This window comes from Oncorhynchus tshawytscha, linkage group LG07 (genome assembly GCF_018296145.1).
Source record: "Oncorhynchus tshawytscha isolate Ot180627B linkage group LG07, Otsh_v2.0, whole genome shotgun sequence".
Classification (NCBI taxonomy): domain Eukaryota; kingdom Metazoa; phylum Chordata; class Actinopteri; order Salmoniformes; family Salmonidae; genus Oncorhynchus; species Oncorhynchus tshawytscha.
This window is the reverse complement of record NC_056435.1, coordinates 56,764,578-56,782,064: the sequence shown is the minus strand read 5'-3', so window position 1 is coordinate 56,782,064 and position 17,487 is coordinate 56,764,578. Positions and strand designations below refer to the sequence as shown.

At 43.0% G+C, this 17,487-nt stretch overlaps 1 protein-coding gene across 1 annotated transcript in view; it reads left to right on the top strand.

Annotated features, from left to right (window-relative positions):
- The first annotated feature begins 318 nt into the window (after positions 1-318).
- Positions 319-17,487, top strand: part of LOC112255324 (voltage-dependent calcium channel subunit alpha-2/delta-3-like) — a 67,262-nt gene continuing 50,093 nt past the window's right edge. Inside the window, 10 exon segments of the mRNA XM_042323722.1 lie at positions 319-432; positions 2,921-2,980; positions 7,491-7,653; positions 11,095-11,157; positions 11,160-11,225; positions 12,024-12,084; positions 12,605-12,755; positions 13,051-13,125; positions 13,231-13,320; positions 17,057-17,170. Of these exon segments, the coding sequence (XP_042179656.1) occupies positions 364-432; positions 2,921-2,980; positions 7,491-7,653; positions 11,095-11,157; positions 11,160-11,225; positions 12,024-12,084; positions 12,605-12,755; positions 13,051-13,125; positions 13,231-13,320; positions 17,057-17,170 (912 nt within the window). The 5' untranslated portion in view covers positions 319-363.

Here is a 17,487-nt window from a genome sequence, read left to right as displayed (position 1 = left end):
GCCCTCCTCAGATACACGGGAGGGAGTGTTACACTCTGCTGGTTCCAGAGGTGCAGGGATATGAAAGCTAAGGGATTTTTCTGTGTGTGTGTGGAATTAACAGATAGAACAAAGGTTCACCTTCTCTGTTACTAAAACACAGAGCTCATTGACTTAACCCACCCAATAAAACCCATTGACATGAGATGTGTATTCGAAGTGTTCGTGTGATCCTTTGTGACACACACTCACTCTGAATTTCTCAAACACCAGCTGATGATTAATTCAGTATCAAAGTATTAGAGAGTTAAAACGTATTTTCTCTTTCATTTACAGAAATATAAAGAATTGGAAAAGTCTGTCCGAGTGGAAGAAATTGATGGCATGAAAGTGGTCAAAAATCTATCGAAGAAGATGGAGGAGATGTTCCGGAAGAAAAAGGAGGCCATTCGGGTACAAATATCGTCGTATCTTTCCTTTTGTCTCCCCTTCATTAGGCTGTGATTTCTGGAAGTAGGCCTAATTTAGACTACTGACAAGAGGAGACTTTAAATATCTAAAAATTATCAACAAAATATCTATATGTAGTATTATAATTAGTATTATCACATTTAGGAGCATATTTAGCATTTTCCTTAGGCCTATCCATGACCATGAATGAAGCTGTTATAACCAATTGTAAGCTGGTGGCCATATATATCAACGGTCAGAAATGTATATTTCGTTTATATTCCTCAAGCTTTCTGCTTGGTGTGCATTTCTATTCATAGCACAGGTTTAAATTTAAAGTTTGTCATGGATGACAATTACACTGTCGCATTTTATCCAGCAGCGGTATGCTATTTACTACGATCCCTCTCCTGCGACAGCATTCTCAAGAGACAAATATAGCCGTTGGACATTTGTATTTGGCCCGAGAGGAGAGGTGCAAGTAGCCTATTTTAATAGTTAAGCTGGTGTGAGATGATAGCGTTTATCTCGCACGGCCAGATCTCACTGCGCTGTACGGTATTACCTGCATGGTTGTAATTCTACTGTGTGGGCCCATTTGCTTGTATCAATCTCTATTTATTAGGCAGTATTTCAATGTATATTATTACAGTGCTGTAAATTGAAAAAAGGGTTTCGGTGTGAACAAATTAAAATTATTTGAAAGCGCTGCATTTCCTAGGCTTATTTCGTCAGATGCAAATGATAAAAATCCCATTCGTTGACTTATTTTGTTATTGCTTAGCCTAAAGAAAATAACTGATATCTCTCAATTGGCAACAATCAAATTGTCATTTCCAATTAACGAAATTCCGATGGTCACCAATTGACAATAGGCTGTAGGCTACCATTGCCGTGGCGAAAGCCTATTGGAAATGAAAATGAATATAAAACAATTACAATGTAGCCCAATTCGTGTTTATGATATTGATCTAGTCCTTCTGAGCCTTGCATATTTTTAGAGTGGTATGGCTACCTGTTTTGAAATTCACTTTCGTTAATAATTACTTAATTGATATGGTTTGAAATACCTTCCCATCAAAAATAGCCCTAGAGAAACATCAGTTTACATTTAGCACCTTAGAGGTTTTATCATCATTACAATTGCCTATGTCTATTGTTAACGACAGCATCTAGGTATGAAAAATAAATAAAGTTTAACTGTCACACAAGCGTTTGCTTCATGCCATAGCCTACAGCTGTTTACTGTTTGAGTTGACATGCTCGAGAGTTATTAATGACCTGTTCCAGAACGGCGATGACTACTGTAGAAGCCTAGGTGTTAAGGCGGCATTTCTTCCAAAACAAGTAGGCAAGCACCTTTGAAAGAGGGGAATATTGTATAGGTTATTGCGTGTGGTGGGTTACAGTTCTACACTGGGCCATGCTAATCAATAAATTCACTCACTGCACTGAATATTTCTGTGAGTGGCCTTGCTAGGCAGAAATATAGGCCTAGGCCTACAGTAACCTATGTGATGAGACATTTTTACCACATCATTGTTGTATGCCTATTGGTATGATTTTCATGTTGTTTTCAGAGGCAAGAGCATCCTTTGTTGGAGGCAGGTAATTGATAGGCTGAGCACAGTGCTTAGGGCTATCATTTGAAGTGGATTAGAAGAATGACCTGAGCATCACTAAATAACATCAAATCCTTTAACAGTTGATGTATAACTCTATCATTATTTGTTTTGTGAAATATCATTGAAGTGTGGAAACATTGATTGAATACTGTAAGATGTCAAAGGTCCTTGACTAGACATTCTGTCCATCCCAGCTACCATTGATTGAATACTGTAAGATGTCAAAGGTCCTTGACTAGACATTCTGTCCATCCCAGCTACCATTGATTGAATACTGTAAGATGTCAAAGGTCCTTGACTAGACATTCTGTCCATCCCAGCTACCATTGATTGAATACTGTAAGATGTCAAAGGTCCTTGACTAGACATTCTGTCCATCCCAGCTACCATTGATTGAATACTGTAAGATGTCAAAGGTCCTTGACTAGACATTCTGTCCATCCCAGCTACCATTGATTGAATACTGTAAGATGTCAAAGGTCCTTGACTAGACATTCTGTCCATCCCAGCTACCATTTACATTGCTTGGCTTGGGCTGTTCCGTGGCCAGAGCACCAGGAGTAGAGCAAACTCATGTCTCTGTGCTCCAAACAGCTATGCAGGTAGGCAGGCTGGGCCATTCCTCAGCCCTCATCTCTCTGGCCCTCTGTTACTGCAGATTCACTGCCTCGCTGCAGCAGGCTAGCTAGAACTATAGGAGCCACTGAGATGCTCTGACATTGTGTCTGGTCTTAAAATACTCTTGATCATGGGGGATGGGTTGGAGTTGAGCTGGTGTGTTGATGCTTCCCCTCTGTCCTTCTCCCTCCCTATCTCATCCCCTCCCCATATCTCTCTCTTCCCCCCCTTATGCCCCCCTCCTTCAGAGGCTGGTGGAGGCAGCAGAAGAGGCACATCTACAGCACGAGGAAAACCCAGAGCTGCAGGTGAGAGGGGCAGGGGGGATAAGATGGCACGTAGAAGACAGAGACAGTAAGAAGCATGATGTCCAGAAGAGAAAGTGAGAGATATAAAATGAGGGCTAGTCTATGACAAGGTGATAGAAGGGGTAGTCTATGACAAGGTGATAGAAAGGGGTAGTCTATGACAAGGTGATAGAAGGGGTAGTCTATGACAAGGTGATAGAAGGGGTAGTCTATGACAAGGTGATAGAAAGGGGTAGTCTATGACAAGGTGATAGAAGGGGTAGTCTATGACAAGGTGATAGAAGGGGTAGTCTATGACAAGGTGATAGAAAGGGGTAGTCTATGACAAGGTGATAGAAGGGGTAGCCTATGACAAGGTGATAGAAGGGGTAGTCTATGACAAGGTGATAGAAGGGGTAGTCTATGACAAGGTGATAGAAGGGGTAGTCTATGACAAGGTGATAGAAGGGGTAGTCTATGACAAGGTGATAGAAGGGGTAGTCTATGACAAGGTGATAGAAGGGGTAGTCTATGACAAGGTGATAGAAAGGGTAGCCTATGACAAGGTGATAGAAGGGGTAGCCTATGACAAGGTGATAGAAGGGGTAGTCTATGACAAGGTGATAGAAGGGGTAGTCTATGACAAGGTGATAGAAGGGGTAGTCTATGACAAGGTGATAGAAGGGGTAGTCTATGACAAGGTGATAGAAGGGGTAGTCTATGACAAGGTGATAGAAGGGGTTACGGACAGTATAGTGACTGTTGGCATTGACAGTGTCCTTCATGTTAATACCCTGTCACAGTGATGATACATAATTCCTCTTTAATAAGCAACGCTGCATAGAACGCCATACCATGCTGCGGCTGGTAACTCACACTGATTGTTTTTGTTTTTTAAGCGTAAGCATCATTCACAAGTAGCCTGTGAACCTGACACTGTTGAAGAGGGAGTGGCTTCAATTTCAGTAAACTGCCATTGGAAAGAACAAGATCCAAGTGTAAATTCAGCACCATGGTCAGCGCCCACTGACTGGAATCAGATTATATTACAATGCATTTATACCATTAGATATCTGCACCATTAACAATAATGAGGTACTTTTTCTTTTTCTGAATGCAATCTCGCACCCAAGGAATGCTGATGTTATCTTCTAACAAATCACGAAGCATAGTGCTATAAATAGTACGCTGATATGAAGAGTAATGCAACACAGCAAAATTATATTATTGGATGTCATGCAACAACAATCAGCTGTGTCTTTGGTTTATTTCAACTTCATACATTAAATATTCATAAATTCATCTATCCTCATACTTTATAAAATATAAGAGAATATAATATTCCCATTGTGTGTGCTGCGGTATGTGTTCAGGTGTGGTTCCCATGCCCCTGTGTGTTACAACCCAGCCCAGCGCACAGCCATTGTGCACAGCCATTGTGCACAGCCATTGTGCTCAGTAAAGGACATTATACAGCTGTTATTGCTGGATTCTTTTTCATTTTCTTTGGTGCAGTAAGCCTTCTCTTCCTATGCAGTGGAATTGCAGTAATTCTGTCACACTGAGAATATACAGGACCCTCTCCCCTCCCTCCTTCCTTCTTTCATTCCTTCTCTCCCTTTTTCCCTCTTTCTCTTCCTTCCTTCCTCCCTCCCTCACTCATTGCTCTCTCTCTCTCTCTCTCTCTCTCTCTCTCTCTCTCTCTCTCTCTCTCTCTCTCTCTCTCCAGTAGACAAAGATAAATGGAACTCTTATGCACAGTGCATTGTTCCACTTTTCTTCCTGAAGATTGGAAACTCACTCGGGCAACAAATCACTTGTCGCCACCCAGTTAATAGCTGCACTTACATCATATGAATACATTGTGATCACCCCATAGTTTGCAGGTTTCTCTGGTGATTATATTAACACATTGGAAGAATTTGGATAAGGTCATTATTACCTTTATAGAACAGAATTTTGGTAGTTTATAGTTTGAGGATAACAATCAACTACAGATTCAATGTGACGGGATGATTATGTATGTTCATTGCTGTGGTGATATTCATCTTCTTTATAACACTGCAGTTATGTAGCCCACAACACATTATTGTATTGTTTTATGATTTAAGAGCATATTGTCATTGAGCAAAAGGTTTCCTGTTTTTGGGAGTGTTATATTTAGATCTACTGTAAGCTACACATTTACAGTATAGGCCTACACGTTTACACTATATGCTAAACATGCATAATAAGCTTTATAACTAATTTTCACAGTTTTGAAGGCTATTACTGTGATTGTTAGATATTTTAGTGCATACATAACAGGGTTACTATTTTAGATAATAATTATTTACTGTTATTTAAAATGGTGACCAAATTCACCCATTTTGAATCGCTATACAGTAGCTTAAGCCGAATAATGTGCATCAATTTTTTTACATGGTAATGTAAAACATATTTCGTTCTTTCCTTTAGGCTCTATTCAGACTAGTTATTTTACAGTGAACTTGCTAAAACTTAATGCCCGCATTTTCATTGTAAAATCCTAACGCCTATTCTTTATTGTAAAAATGTAGGGTAGGCCTACTCCGCCGCCCCCGTCTCTCTAGAAAACTGTTAAAATATTTTCAGAATTGCTCATCTTTAATACAAAAATTATACAGTATACCAGATTTTTTTCTTCGATGCTCAATCTTGTCACTATGACTTGCAAAAATGGACTCTCATATAGGCTATGCTTATCAGCAAATGTAGCCAGACTTTTAAATAGTAAACTATTCTGCTGCTTACAAAACACGGTTCTCCTCTTTAACAATAAAACGTAAATTGCGGAAACCCATCGAATATACAATAAACTACAATACAACAGTGAAAATACATTATTATTTGAACATATTTTGCGGGATCTGTTATCGATAGCATATGAGCGGATACAGAGAGAGTTCACCTTGCGGTATACCATGCTGTCACACACATCACCTGCACGCCCTTGAACCCTGGTTGTATAGCCTAACACTGGTTAATGTAAAACACAGCACCGTCTTAAAATGAGACAGAGACTAGATAAGAGAGAACCCACCGTATCACGTCTTGGCGCGTGAAAAATGCATGGTGTCAAAACGGCAAGCTGTTATTAAATGATGCGTCAGAGTTTGATGTTATAAAATGATCTGATATCCTCAGGTAGAACTCTAAAGTAGCCGAATTTTTTTAATTTTAAATTTCCACTCGATACAGTGTATATAGTTTTATGTTGGTTTCAACATAAAAAATACCTAAAGAGAATCAAATTAAAGTCAAATGACTTACAACTGGAAAATAATATTATCACATGTGCCTGTATAAGTAGTGTAAATACTTGTATTCATCTACAGTAGCTCTCAACAGCTTTCTGTACTTTCTTTTTTACCACCAGTATTTGTTCAACATTTGTGTTAAGTATGTTACTATGCAGAGTAGTCTCAGTGATGTCTACAATGAGTCATTCTGGCTGCCAGAAGGTCAGTCTGAGAATCAAAGGGTTAGTATGGAGAAATTGGGCTGGACTACTCTGTCATATGTGGTACATTGACCTCCAAAGAGGTCCAGTAAGACCCACTGCAGTTCCAATTTCAAAAGGCCCTTGCACATCTGAGCTATCTTTGTTGCAGGTGCATAGTAACAGTTGAATAAGATGAGAAAAAAGAAGAAACTCGCACACTGCCCTTTAATTAGCTTTATGTAGCAAGCTCAGTCAGGCCGTGTTTAAACCAGTTATACCCATTTCACACTACTGAAACAAGCCAAGCCATGCCAAACTGTAGTCTTCCTGGCCTTGTTATGCATCCATCCCATAGTTGCTGCATGGAACCGTGCTTGGAAGGACATTGTGAAAAAATCAGGGTTGAGGGTATTAGACCCACAAGCAACTACCTATACAGCCAGCCCTGGTACGGTAGGCAGCGTCTCGCTACAGCAGTGGTGTACAGTAACCTACAGTAAGAGCCAATGGAGCGTCACGGCCGTGGAGCCGCAGTGTCCCCTGTCTGGCCTGCTCTGCTCTACACTACAGTAATAACCCTGCTGATGGTTAACGGGCCTCTCTCTCTACAGTTCTATCACTTCTGCTGAGCATGCACGTTCCTCTCCTCCCCCCTTCCTCCCCTCCTACCTTCCTCGGCCCGTCAGAGGGGCGCCCAGGCGTGGTATGAGATGTCAGGCCCTGCTTTATGGTGATGCCCGTGTGGCCTCCCCCAAGTACGCCACAGAGTCCATCACACACCCCTACTCCTCTCCCTCCCTCCCTGCCTCTCCCCAAGCCCTTCACTGGCAAACAGCGCCAGTCAGTTCAGAGCTAGGCTGCTTAGACAGAATGAAAGAGTCTCTCCTCTAAGCTGGTCCAGGGGTTCAGCACTGTGAAGAACAGGCCAATCACAAAGCAGAGTTACACTTCAGAGAAGTCTGATTGTTCTCTTAATTAACCTCATCATCCAGACAGAGAGCTGAGCAGCACAGCTCACCTCCACTGCTAGACTGCTCTAACTCTATGTGTACCATGTCTGTTCCCCAGTATGAGTACTTCAACGCGGTGCTGATCAACGAGGTGGATGAGGAGGGCAACAACGTGGAGCTGGGAGGAGAGTTTGTCCTCGAACCCAATGAACACTTCAACAACCTGTCAGTCAACCTCAGCCTCAGTGTGGTGCAGGTGCCCACCAACATGTATAACAAAGGTAGGGACACTCAGAAATCCCTGCCAATATAGTGCATAATAGTTGAAGTGTGCCGACATGGATATGGAAAAGTAGGAAATCCCCCACGTGAGGTATCATAAGAGTTCATGGTGGCAATTAAATTGTCCTTCCGGGACAATACAAATGTATTGAATTGTGTGAAAAGCAGGTTTGGGGTACATTTCATGTCAATTCAAGAAAATAATTGAATTTCCAATTTTAGAAAGTGAAACGCTCCATCTTTTTGCAGTGGTGGAAAAAGTATCCAATTGTCATACTTGAGTTTAGATACCTTAATAGAAAATGACTCAAGTAAAAGTGAAAGTCACTATTTGAGTAAAAGTAGTAGAGGGCGGGGGTAGAGGGAGGTGGGTAGAGGGCGGGGGTAGAGGGAGGTGGGTAGAGGGCGGGGGTAGAGGGAGGTGGGTAGAGGGCGGGGGTAGAGGGAGGTGGGTAGAGGGCGGGGGTAGAGGGAGCTGGGTAGAGGGCGGGGGTAGAGGGCGGAGGTAGAGGGTGGGGGTAGAGGGAGGTGGGTAGAGGGGGGTAGAGGGAGTTGGGTAGAGAGCTGGGGTAGAGTGCAGAGGGAGAGGGAGGTGGGTAGAGAGCGGGGGTAGAGGGAGGTGGGTAGAGGGAGGTGGGTAGAGGGTGGGGGTAGAGGGCGGAGGTAGAGGGTGGGGGTAGAGGGAGGTGGGTAGGGAGCGGGGGTAGAGGGAGGTGGGTAGAGAGCTGGGGTAGAGTGCAGAGGGAGAGGGAGGTAGGTAGAGAGCGGGGGTAGAGGGAGGTGGGTAGAGGGCGGGGGTAGAGGGAGGTGGGTAGAGGGCGGAGGTAGAGGGCGGGGCTAGTGGGAGGTGGGTAGAGAGCGGGGTAGAGGGCAGAGGTAGAGGGAGGTGGGTAGAGAGCAGGGGTAGAGGGCGGAGGTAGAGGGCGTGGGTAGAGGGCGGTGGGTAGAGAGCGGGGGGTAGAGGGAGGTGGGTAGAGGGAGGGGGTAGAGGGAGGGGGTAGTGAGCAGAGGTAGAGGGCGGGGGTAGAGGGAGGTGGATAGAGGGCGGGGGTAGAGGGCGGAGGTAGAGGGTGGGGGTAGAGGGAGGTGGGTAGAGAGTGGGGTAGAGGGCGGAGGTAGAGGGCAGAGGTAGAGGAGGTGGGTAGAGAGCGGGGGTAGAGGGCGGAGGTAGAGGGCGGGGGTAGAGGGAGGTGGGTAGAGAGCGGGGGTAAATGGCGGAGGTAGAGGGCGGAGGTAGAGGGAGGTGGGTAGAGAGCGGGGGTCAAGGGTGGAGGTAGAGGGCGGGGGTAGAGGGCGGTGGGTAGAGAGCGGGGGTAGAGGGAGATGGGTAGAGGGTGGGGTTAGAGGGAGGGGGTAGAGAGCGGTGGTAGAGGGTGGAGGTAGAGGGCGGGGGTAGAGGGCGGAGGTAGAGGGAGGGGGTAGAGGGAGGGGGTAGAGGGTGGAAGGGGTGGAGATATGGGTAGACAGTGGAGAAGGGATCCATAATGGCCCAAAGATAGAGAGAGCAGTCACACTACAGGCCTTTCAAAGACAATGGAGTGAGTGAGGAGAAGAGGGAAGGGTGAGGAGAGGAGAAAAGAAGGGATGGGGTTGTGTCTCTTGCAGTGACTTAATGTTCAACTGTTATTTGTTTTATAGCTCATCATGTCACCTGTCTCTGTGTAGCCCTGGGTCTCTTTTGTCTGTCTATAATGGCCTCCTCAGAGCCCCCCACCCCTCTCTGTTCTCTGCACAATGGAAGGCTATCTGAGAGCCTCAGTGTGTGTGTGTGCGCGTACGCGTGTGTGTGGAGACCATGCAGCAGAAGGATGGGAGGGCATTATTTAGTCACACTGTTTGTCCCTCCACCAGACGGGTCAATAAAAGCCAAAGGTCAACGGTCCAGCACTCCTGTGCTCAGTGTTAATGGAGATTATGACCATTATTACCTTTGTTATTACACTCTTAGAAAAAAATGGTGTTATCTACAACCTTAAAGGGTTCTTCTGCTGTCCCCATATGGGAATGAATCCTTTGAAGAACCCTTTTTAATTGCAGGTAGAACACTTTTGGGTTCTATGTAGAACCCTCTGTAGAAAGGGTTCTATCTAGAACCAAAAAGGGTTTTCCTATGGAGACAGCCCGAAGAACCCTTTTGGAATCTCAATTTCAATTTAAGGGGCTTTATTGTGAAATAAACAAAACAATTAACAATAAACATTACACTCACAAAAGATCCAATACAATAAATACATTTCAAATGTCATATTATGTCTATATACAGTGTTGTAACGATGTACAAATTGTTAAAGTACATAAGGGAAAATAAATAAACAAATATACTTTGTATTTACAATGGTGTTTGTTCTTCACTGGTTGCTCTTTTCTTGTGGCAACAGGTCACAAATCATGCTGTGATTGCACACTGTGGTATTCAATAGATATGGGAGTTGTTTTCGAATTCTTTGTGGGTCTATGTAATCTGAGAGAAATATGTGTCTCTAATTTGGCAGGAGGTTAGGAAGAGCAGCTCAGTTTCCACCTCATTTTGAAGGCAGTGGGCACATAGCCTGTCTTCTCTTTAGAGCCAGGTCTGCCTTTGGCGGCCTTTGTCAATAGCAAGGCTATGCTTTGTTCAGTCACAGTGGTCAGGTATTCTGCTGTTTTTTTTGTTGTGTAAATTCTCCCCAATGTGTCAAGTAATTATCTTTTTGTTTTCTCATGATTTGGTTGGGTCTAAATGTGTTGCTGTCCTGGGGCACTGTGGGGTGTGTTTTTGTTTGTGAACAGAGCCCCAGGACTAGCTTGCTTAGGGGACTCTTCTCCAGGTTCATTTCTCTGTACGTGATGTCTTTGTTATGGAAGGTTTGGGAATCGCTTCCTTTTAGGTGGTTGTAGAATTTAAAGGCTCTTTTCTGGATTTTGATAATTACCAGGAATTGGCCTAAATGCATTATTTGGTGTTTTACGTTGTACACAGAGGATATTTTTTGCAGAATTCTGCTGCAGAGTCTAAATTTGGTGTTCTCTCTCTCACACGGTCCCTCCTCCCCTCTCTCTGTCTCTCTCCCCTCCCTCCTCCCCCTCTATTCAATTCAATTCAGTGGGCTTTATTGGCATGGGAAACATATGTTAACATTGCCAAAACAATGTCCTCTCTATTTCTCTGTCTCTCTCTCTCTCTCTCTCTCTCTCTCTCTCTCTCTCTCTCTCTCTCTCTCTCTCTCTCTCAATTCAATTCAATTTAAGGGGCTTTATTGGCATGGGAAACATATGTTTACATTGCCAAAGCAAGTGAAATAAACAATAAAAAATGAACCGTCTCATTCTCTCTCTCTCTCTCTCTCTCTCTCTCTCTCTCTCTCTCTCTCTCTCTCTCTCTCTCTCTCTCTCTCTCTCTCTCTCTCTCTCTCTCTCTCTCTCTCTCTCTCTCTCTCTCTCTCTCTCTCTCTCTCTCTCAGATCCTGCCATAGTGAATGGGGTGTATTGGTCAGAGTCCTTGAATAAAGTGTTTGTGGATAACTTTGAAAAGATCCGTCCCTGATATGGCAGTACTTTGGCAGTGCCAAGGGCTTCTTTAGGCAGTATCCCGGTGAGTCCCGTGTGTGTGTGTGTGTGTGTGTGTGTGTGTGTGTGTGTGTGTGTGTGTGTGTGTGTGTGTGTGTGTGTGTGTGTGTGTGTGTGTGTGTGTGTGTGTGTGTGTGTGTGTGCGTGCGTGTGTGCATGCTTGTGTGGGGAGAGTGGGGGAGGGGCAAAACGCAGGAAGTAGTCATTGTAAGAAATGGGAGAAAATGAAATGGAATCACTCAAAGGGTGATTTAGCTAATGTTGTAATTTTACAGACCATCAGAGAGGATGCCAGCAGCACACTGCAACACAGTCCAGAGCTAAGGCAGAGCTAAGGGTTCATTAGAGCACCGACAGTGATCGTCAGACAGTGACCGTGCTGACTGCAGTACTATAACACCACAGATACATATATGGGAAATTAGAGGTGATACAGAAAGTGTTATTTCATATGTAATGCCCTTCATTGAATTCCCTTCACATTGCAGTCATATCATTTAAAGTCACCCACCACCAATGTGCCCTGCCTGACTGTGTGTGGATAATGTTATGCATTAGTTCCAATGAGACTAGTGTATTGTTAGTGTGTAGGACATGTAACGTAGCACTGTGCCCTTCACGGATGTGGCATCATTAGACTCCACTCTCCTCTCAACTTCTATTGAGACACACATAGCAAGGAAAGACAGACCTGCGTATTGAACCCCCATTTCTAAAGACATTTTGTAGTCTGTAGTTGGCTCCGGAATGTCTTTACACTCTGTATGACTCTGTAACGTAATGCGCTGTGTATCTAGCTGTGTCTTTCTCCTCATGGTTCCAGGGGTCAAATGGCATCCAGACGAACACGGAGTCATCGCCTTTGACTGCAGGAACAGGAAATGGTATGCTTTTTCACAATAGGTCAGCGTTAGCCAATGAGGAAACTGTTTTTCCTCTTGCTGTGTAGCCTACAATATCATGCTTTACTTGTTTGTGCAGCGTTATAGCATTATGGCAAAATCTTGATCCCTGTCATGGATTTTGTTAATGTGTTGTGTGTTGCTTTAGCGCTGCATTGATTCCAGTCAGTGTTTGCTGCATTGCAGTCAAAGGTTGGGCAGCATGTTTTGTGTTGTTATGCCACACTATATACCCCCAATAAATAAATAGATAGATAGATAGATAGATAGATAGATAGATAGATAGATAGATAGATAGATAGATAGATAGATAGATAGATAGATAGATAGATAGATAGATAGATAGATAGATAGATAGATAGATAGATAGATAGATAGATAGATAGATAGATAGATAGATAGATAGATAGATAGATAGATAGATAGATAGATAGATAGATAGATAGATAGAACTGACATTCTTATTAGTGTGTGTATACTTGTGTCATCCTTTCATGGTCAGGTACATCCAGGCAGCGACATCTCCTAAAGACGTGGTGATTCTAGTAGATGTAAGTGGCAGTATGAAGGGCCTGAGACTGACCATCGCCAGACAGACGGTATCCTCTATACTGGACACACTGGGAGACGACGACTTCTTCAACATCATCGCTGTCAGTCTGATTGAAATCACCTCTGTGTGTGTGTATGTGTGTGTGTGTGCTGGAGTGGGTTATGTGTGTTGGGAGGGGGTCTGCTTAATATATCACCCTTAGCATTTTAGCTTCTCTGTTTATATGGGGTTTCTGCTGCTAGTTTTTCTATACCGTGTTTATGATTATCCTACCTCATATCTAAAACCATATCTAGAAAATGAATAGGTATGTCTAGAATGTGTGTGTGTGTGTGTCTGTACTCTTATCGTGATATTCCACTCAAAGCTAACCCTCTCCATATGTCTGTTCACAGTACAATCAAGAGATTCACTATGTGGAGCCTTGTCTGAATGGCACACTGGTACGAGCAGACAGAAACAATAAAGCTGTAAGTTCCTCACTAACACACACATAATTGTACGTAGATCATATCAGAGGGAATGTGTTTGATTATCACTCAAATCATACTGTATGTTTACCTCTTTCCTGTTAGCATTTCCGAGAACATCTGGACAAGCTGTTTGCCAAAGGGATTGGTCTGCTGGGTGATGCTCTGACCGAAGCATTCACCATTCTAGGTGATGTAAGTTCAGCCTCTGGCTTTAACCCCCCTGAATTCATTCATTCATCCGTTCAACACAGATATTGCACAGACTAATATACAGTAATTACATGTACTCCGCCTGTGTATCCATATCACATACTAGAGCAGAGACCAAATGAAACACACAACTTTAAACAAAAATTGGTTCTCATATGTGTCTCAGACTTTGGTTTAATTCCAGAATGACTTTTTACACGATTGAACAACAAATACGTAAACACACTTGGATCCATGCCAGAGAAGTTAGAGTAGAAAGGCAATTAGTTCAGGCACAGTAGTTTTCACTTCCCAACCTAATTGAGTGATTTAAACGGAGCAGCATCAGTAAGGTGTACATACTTATTCTCAAGCTCTGAATATAGCATGTCTCTTCCCTGTCTACCATTCGAAACTCTTCGCCGCAATCCCTGCTGTCCCCCATTCCGCCCTGCAAGCACAGGCACATCTATTCTGAAGGATGATTAATGGTTGTAATTAACAGTACTGATTAATAAGGAGGATGATCAGAACACAACGCCGGTGGAGATAAAAGGTAGAGGCTCCTGGTCTTATCTCTCTGTTTTCAGGCTAGCGGTCTGTCGCACCGCTCTGCACCGGGCCCTGGGAGCACGGCTTCAACGTCTGCATTTGTCTGATTAATTAAATCTAGTGCAATGAATATGGTAATCAGGCGGCCAATAGGCTGAGTGTGAAATACATTGCTACTCTAGGCTAGGCTACCACCTTGGTGAATGGACGGGATGGATTCTAACTGGGCTATGGCCATTTTATTCTCTATACTATCCCTTAGCAGAGCAGTTCGAAGGTAGAAAGTAATTGACTAGTGGTGTATCAAGACTAGGGTTGCCTGGAGGTGTTTGTGTGTTTCTCTGCTAGAAGCAGCACTGTGGTCTGATCAAAAACACACCTTGACCATAATACTGATCACCACATGTTCCCATCATCTCCCCATTTGTCAAAACTCAAATCCTACCATGGTATCATGTATTCTACCCTGAATCTGTTCTAAACATTATGGTCTATCTGGGTGGTATATCTTTCATTTTGTGTGTAGTTCACTGTGGTGGACAGGCTTTCAATGCTGTTAGTTTGATCCAATGCTGCCTTATTTACAGTTCTCTGCCTCTGACAAACCTGCCTAGCTCTAAACCTGCTCTTAGCATTGACCATATTGTTGACAAAATACATTTAAATCATTTGCTCCATATGCTGTGTTTATATTGGTCTCTTTGACATATCTACAGTAACTCTTTAGCTTTAAGGGATGCTCTGAGCAAGGTCAACTTGTGGTAATCTGCAGTGTGTGTGGAGACCACTGTGCATGCATGTGTGAGGGCTGAGTGTGTGTCAAGAGAGACAGTCCGTGCGGTATTGTAATCCTGTGTGTGTATGTATGTCTGTCTCCACACACACTCTTACAAAACGCTGCTGCCGGTGTGTTTTGGGAGCAGAGCCATGCTCATGGTGCTCACTCCACAAAGCTCTATTTCTCCACATTCCCTCTGTCACGGGTCAATAAGCTATTTAATTACCACCATGCATCTTCTGCCATCAGATTAATGTGGGCTGTACTTCCCAGTTTATTTACAAAGAGATTATCTGTGTTTTAGTCCCTGATGGGACGCCAGTATCGGACATCATCAGACATCAGCAACGAAAACAGACATTACAGGCATGGCCAAGGGCAGAGGTGACAGGCAGCTGAGTTTCAAAGTGTACCTGAGTTCAAATACTATTTGAAATCTTTAGCATTTGCTTTAGCCTGCCTGGAGTGCCAAATGGGCAGGGTTTTTATTTCATATGACTATTATATTGCTTCCAATGTCTCATGCAAACTCAAGCCCAGGATTTGAAATGATTTCAAATCGTATATGAACCCAGGTCTGTCTTAGAGTTAGCCCAGGCCTCAAAGACAGAGATGGGATAGGATTAGAGGACTGATGAACATGCCCCGTGGATAAATGGTGCTCGTTTTTGAAGATAGTCAGCTGGCTGTCGTGAAGACCATGTGGTCCAAGGCCATCCACAAAAAAAAAGGCTTCTGAAAAGGCATTCCGTGACCCAGTAAGCAAAACTGCAAAATTCAACATCTTAATAGATGATTTTATGAATATAAACACTGTGTCATTCAAACCTTTTAAAAGCTGCACATTAGTTAAATATTATAAATCAAAGGTACGATTTGAAATCATAGCACATTTTTGATAATTTCTCCTCGCAACATTGCCATGTTACATCTCGGTTACAATTTTTACCCAAGTTCCGTTGTACATCCTTGCAGAAACATGCAAAACATATTTTTCTCAGAAGGCAGAACAGTGCTTTATTTAGGTGTCGGGACCATTCTTGTTTTGAGAGCTGTGTTAGCTAGCAAACGTTATGCTGTCTTTAGTTTTGCTAGTAGGCAAGAGCAACAATGGCCCCTCTAAGCTTAATAGAGCTCGCCAGCTTGTAGTCCTAAAACATTGTAGTCCTAAATGAGTTAAGTCTGGTTCGTACAGTCATCCCCAGGGGGGATATTAAATGGGGAAAGAATAGGGATTTGGGATAAATGGCAAAAATAAGGTCAGAGGTTAACACACTTAGGAGATCTGATACGTTTTGTTCTATGGAGGTAATACCAGTCAGTTAACATGACCTTTATGAATTATGAAGCCTTAGTGTTTTTTTATGACAAATGCTTCAAAATTCACAAAAATGTACGTTAGCTGATAATCTTTATCTCAATGAACATAACATATACGATCTCCTAAACCTGTGTTTACCGCAGACCTTGTTTTCAGCATTTATCCAAAAACACCATTCATTTACCCATAATTTGGCCAATGAACCAGGGTGGTGTAACGATGTACGCTGAGAGTCGGGAAGCAAGTTCAGGGAGTGAATACATTTAATGAATAAATGACCAAAACAGGAAAACACAAACAGCGCACCGACCTGAAACAATGACAACTGGAGAAGAAACCAAAGGGAGTGACATAAAGGAGGTGATGGAGTCCAGGCAAATGCGTGTATCGCTGGTGACAGGTGTGCGCCATAGACGAGCAGCCTGGTGACCTAGAGGCCGAGAGGGAGCACACATGACAGGTGATGTCAGTGCCTACAAAAAGACGACATTACTATTGCTCTCTATACAGCTGCCAAAAATGTCTTCACACTGTACTGTATGTGGTTAAAACATTCTCATTTCGGGGTTCATCTGGATCAATGACAGTAACACGTGTTGCTTGAGCTGATGCATGGACGAACACACGAAGAGTTCTGTGCGCCAGTGTGCAAAAAAAGTAACGAAGGTGAAACAACGTCGGAACATTGCTAGGGAAATTTCCAAGATGCTCTGTGATTTCAAAGCTAAATAATGTGCCACTTCAAGTTTTTAATGACACCGTATTCATGTTCATAACATTATCTACAAACTGTTGCTGAAATTTTACACTGCTGTTTTTGGGTCACGGAACAAGACATTTTTGGTGGGTGGCCCTCTGAATAATGGTGCAAAAGTGGTCATCATTTTCTCCATTTCCTTATTAGAAATGTTTTAAATAATCTAGTCGATAATTGTCTGTATATTTATATAAATTAATCATCTGAACTTCAATTAACCAAAATATGACTATAACTATAGTCAAGTCACGAGCCTGTATTTTTGCAATGGAAGTGCAACACAGTCCCAGACAAATCTCAACTGTTTTCCTGAATGTGTGTGTATCTGTAGTTTAACCAGACTGGGCATGGCAGTGTGTGTAGCCAGGCCATCATGCTGGTGACTGACGGGGCCACACAGATGTACGACGATGTTTTCGCCAAGTTCAACTGGCCAGACAGAAAGGTGAGAAATTGATCTCTCTCTCTCTCGTAAACATTACACTCACAAAAATTCCAAAAGAATAAAGACAGTTCAAATATGATATATACTGTGTTGTAATGATGTGCAAATAGTTAAAGTAGAAAAGGGAAAATAAATATATGTTGTATTTACAATGGTGTTTGTTCTTCACTGGTTGCCCTTTTCTTGTGGCAACAGGTCACACATCCTGCTGGTGGGATTGCACACTGTGGTATTTCACCCAATAGATATGGGAATTCATCAAAATTGGATCTGGGGAAATAGGTCTCTCTAATATGGTCATACATTTGGCAAGAGGT